We start from the raw sequence: 4,042 nt of genomic DNA, 5'->3' as shown, positions 1-4,042 counted from the left end.
CAAAGCTTCGGTCATGTGATGTTCATTGTTCCATGAAAATTAAGTGTTGGTATATAACATTGCACAACAATGCAAGCTGATAATCTCTGATTGGCCAATGCCATAATGGTCTGTAGTTATAAAAGAATATAATCATTAGCTAAATTCCATTGGGCCAAATGCAAGGTTTCCTTCAATCACAGAAGGAGCAATGTGATTAATTACTTTACCTCACAAAAGCAGTATGTGATGTGCCATTAATTAGATCTTCTTTCAATACAGATAATTGTCAGAAGACCAGGCTTTAATTACTCAGTTAGATTTGCACCCCCACACCAACTTAAATGTTTCAGAATTATTTTGTAAAATGGAGAATAAAAGAAAATTATATTCAAATTGAAATTTAAGTCTGAGAGTGCCATTTCTGAAGATGGCATAATCGTAAATTTTCTTACCTCATCCCCCAACCATGGTGAGGCTGATTTGGTTTAGACCCTCAATCTGTGATGGTCCCTTCCTGGGCCCCTCTATTTCAAATTCCTGGATCTGCATTGAAATCATCAGGTACATGCTCGGAAGAATGTCACACGTTTAAACTTCTTCTCAGGTGTTATATATATATGTTGTCAATTCCTTTAGCTGGTACAAAAATTCACATGAGCATGCAACCAGCCACTGGCACCCAATTTATTGGTTGGAGAGTACTAATATTATGTGGAGAGAGTTAGACAGTTAAGTCAGAGGGTGCTAGCGGGGGAAATAAAGCTCTACAAAATGATGGATAACATTCTATTTTCCATTGTCATTAATCATCAAAATATGATTCGAGCATGTGTTGCTTTCATGGTGTATACTTTCTTTATAAATAGATATTACTTATTACATTTCACTTGCAGGTTCTGCTTTGAACTATGAACTTGGAAAGAAGTACAGGTACAGTTATGAGACAGAGGTTAAAGTTGATGACCCTTCTCTAACCAAAGACACTATCGGACACTCCGAAGCTGGATTTAAATTGTCCTCAAATGTAGACCTTGTGGTTGCATGGCAAAATAGTGCTAATAAACAAGATCAATTAATTCAATTAACAGTAAGTCAATTATTGGATTCATTTAACAATTAATTTGCACAAAACAAGTTACAAATTCCATTACAATTACACAAAATATTACATTCTATAAAATCTTTAACAAACCTCATATGCCTAAATTTCCCCATTTTTCGTTGATGCATCATTAGTATCATCGTTATCAAAACCGTCATTTTGTCACTAAAAGTCCATGTTGAAGAACTTAATGCCCATTAGAACGAAAGACTGAAGACGCTTGTTATGGGAATTTGATAGACAAATCTTATCACTTCATGGAATGACAGAATTAATCAGGTTATCATGAAGTAGATCAATCAATCAATCAATCAATCATTTATTCAGCCAAAGCACACACATAAAATATGTAAAATAGCAATAAAATTGAAATAAAAAAGATGCAAGGGACCTCCAAGAAACTTAAGAAGGTTATAATAGGAGGCCCAAAAAAGGGAGCTAGTTACTTATTAACGAATTTGACGAATATATATTGAGAAAGTATAGATGAGTATAATAGTGAATAAATTATATATTTTATTTTTATTTTTTTCATTTTTCCAGGTTCAAGATGTAAAACTTTCTAATGTCTCTGAGAGGCCAGAGGATCGAAATACATTTGCAAATGTACCTCGTACATTACAAGCAGTTTCACCCTACTCGGTATTCTTCCAATGGAATGATGGTAGAGTTGGGTCAGTCTACGCTAACGAAAAGGACGCATCAGGTTCCTTGAATGTAAAACGTGGCCTGATTAGTCTACTACAAATACAATTGGCAGATGGCAAAGTGACTGAGGTATTGTAACTAAAATTTCAGGGGTTTGGTTCCACTCTGTACAATTGTTTTTGTTTTTGGGCCAGGCACTCAACTCAAGAGCAGTGGGTACCAATGTTTGAATGTCATTATTAGCTACAAGGTGTTCTATAGATATTATTTTCTATATATGACTTTTTTGTTTCTATTGCCCTCTCGGGGCATAGACACTATGTTATCGCCGGGCACTTAAACCTGTAAGAGTGAGTAAATCCGGTGGAGGTGCATGATTGTTACTACTACCACGAGGTAGGGGGGCGCTCTAATGGATCTCAACAAACTTGTGTTTGAAACTCGAACATGCGTCAGAGAGAAACAGTAACGCGTTTTATGGTATTTTGAAGGGCGCCCTCTAGAATGGGGTAGTACTTTTCAAGATACACAGTAATGTACACTAATAGGCTGTAGACACACGTTTCTGCTGGGAGCCTATTTTTTAAATTATGTAATCATAAAAAAATAGGCAAGTTACAGGCAAATTTGATACACAAAATCACAACAGCCTTATTCATACAGAAGTACTAATATGGGTTACAGTGGTTTCTGGCAATGTGCTTAAATATTAACTAATTACTTGATTAGTGAACAAACTACATTTTTATGGTTATTTTTTAATTTATTATATTGGAAATTAAAATTTTCAAATTTTTAACATAGACTGATGCATCGGGGGAATGTCAGGTGACGTATACTGCTAAGGGCAATAGTATTGAGAAAGTAAAGAAAGCAAGTACCTGCACAACGGAATCAGATGTCAAGTTCTACCATCCAAAACGCATCATGGATATTGACATCACATCAGAGGTCAGAGCAGCTTATCAGTTGTCAGCTGATAGCTCTCTTATCCAATCAGCAAGCAGCTTTGAAAGCCATTTGACTGGAATCAATGTTAGAAAATCTCTGGCGTCTTCTGTGGTTTCCAAGTAAGTTGATTACAACAAATTTTGCTGTGTTTTGCAGGGGTCCATGTATCTTGCGAGCCATAGGAACCTTTCAGGAAATCTGGATAGCCTCATGCACTTCCGCAAGCATGTAAAAAGCTCTTGGAAACTGGCATGAATATACATGAAAATTCAACAACTATGATTGTGTTAAGACTTTGTAAATTAAGTATATAATATTTGTACTGTATTATAAATTGTTGTGGATTGCAGCATAAATAGGTACTTCCAAGGAAGTGGATAAGTTTACACTTGCACTGACTGATCACTGGCCTTATACCCTTAGTAAACAATGCAGTATAAATTCATATACAACAGGCTCTTCTTCAGTTTAAAAAAAAAAATTATTTTTGCAAAAAATTCAACCTTAGATTTTCAATAATTTGGGCTTAGATAATACACTTTTTTGGCATCACCAGTATTAATATAACAGGTAAGGCTTCATTTCTATAGCTATAGGCCTACTCTCATGAGATTTGGCCTTATGCCAAATTCACTATGTTACTGTAACCAACCTACAACAGTGGCAGATTCAATTGGAGGGAGCCAGCATGCCCACCTCCCCAAACTTTTGAACAAAAAAAAATCCAGAAAAAAAAGAAAATTATATTCATATTATTGAGTGTTCTATAGTCCTTATACTGTTAGCCATTCATCTTTAAAAGTCCCTTTCTGGGCCCCCTTTATTTTAAATTCCTTGATCCACCACTGTAAAAATTATAACTTGCACAGTTATAACTAACATGCAAGATACATGAGACTTTCATCATATCATAATGGTATTTCTACCTGTGATAAAAAATAAGTGTGTCACACCTATAAATATAGTCTGCGTGTAAAAGGAAGCAGATTGTAACCTTTAATATTCTTATCTGACCCTTTAACCTACACATATGTTCTGCCATGTATCATTGATAAAACTTGTTGTCTTTGAAGTTGCACAATGTTTTTACAAGGTCATGAGGTAGGATATTGCATTGCCACATGGAGGAATGGTATTGGCTGTGACTTTGTAGTTACAAAAGTAATAATGATTAACTGTACTGTTTTAAATATAAATCTAATACTACTACACCTGCTCTTATAATTGCATAATATATATATATATATATATATATACTACCTTTATTCGGCTCTTAAGGGGAAATTCTTTTGTCTATGATTTCGCCTTAACGTCGCTTTAGTTTCCCCTTAGCGACACTACTTTCGCCTTATGGTACTG

General features: G+C 35.0%; 1 protein-coding gene across 1 annotated transcript in view; it reads left to right on the top strand.

Annotated features, from left to right (window-relative positions):
- Positions 1-875: 875 nt before the first annotated feature.
- Positions 876-4,042, top strand: part of LOC117121293 (microsomal triglyceride transfer protein-like) — a gene marked incomplete at its 5' end in the record, with an annotated part of 11,242 nt that continues 8,075 nt past the window's right edge. The window contains 3 exon segments of the mRNA XM_033266430.1: positions 876-1,069; positions 1,628-1,861; positions 2,537-2,802. Coding sequence (XP_033122321.1) covers positions 876-1,069; positions 1,628-1,861; positions 2,537-2,802 — 694 coding nt within the window.

Source organism: Anneissia japonica, unplaced genomic scaffold (genome assembly GCF_011630105.1).
Source record: "Anneissia japonica isolate Jap-2015-1 unplaced genomic scaffold, ASM1163010v1 scaffold131_len961581_cov171, whole genome shotgun sequence".
In the NCBI taxonomy this organism is placed as follows: Eukaryota; Metazoa; Echinodermata; class Crinoidea; order Comatulida; family Comatulidae; genus Anneissia; species Anneissia japonica.
The sequence above is the reverse complement of the archived record's forward strand: the minus strand, read 5'-3'. Positions and strand labels throughout refer to the sequence as shown.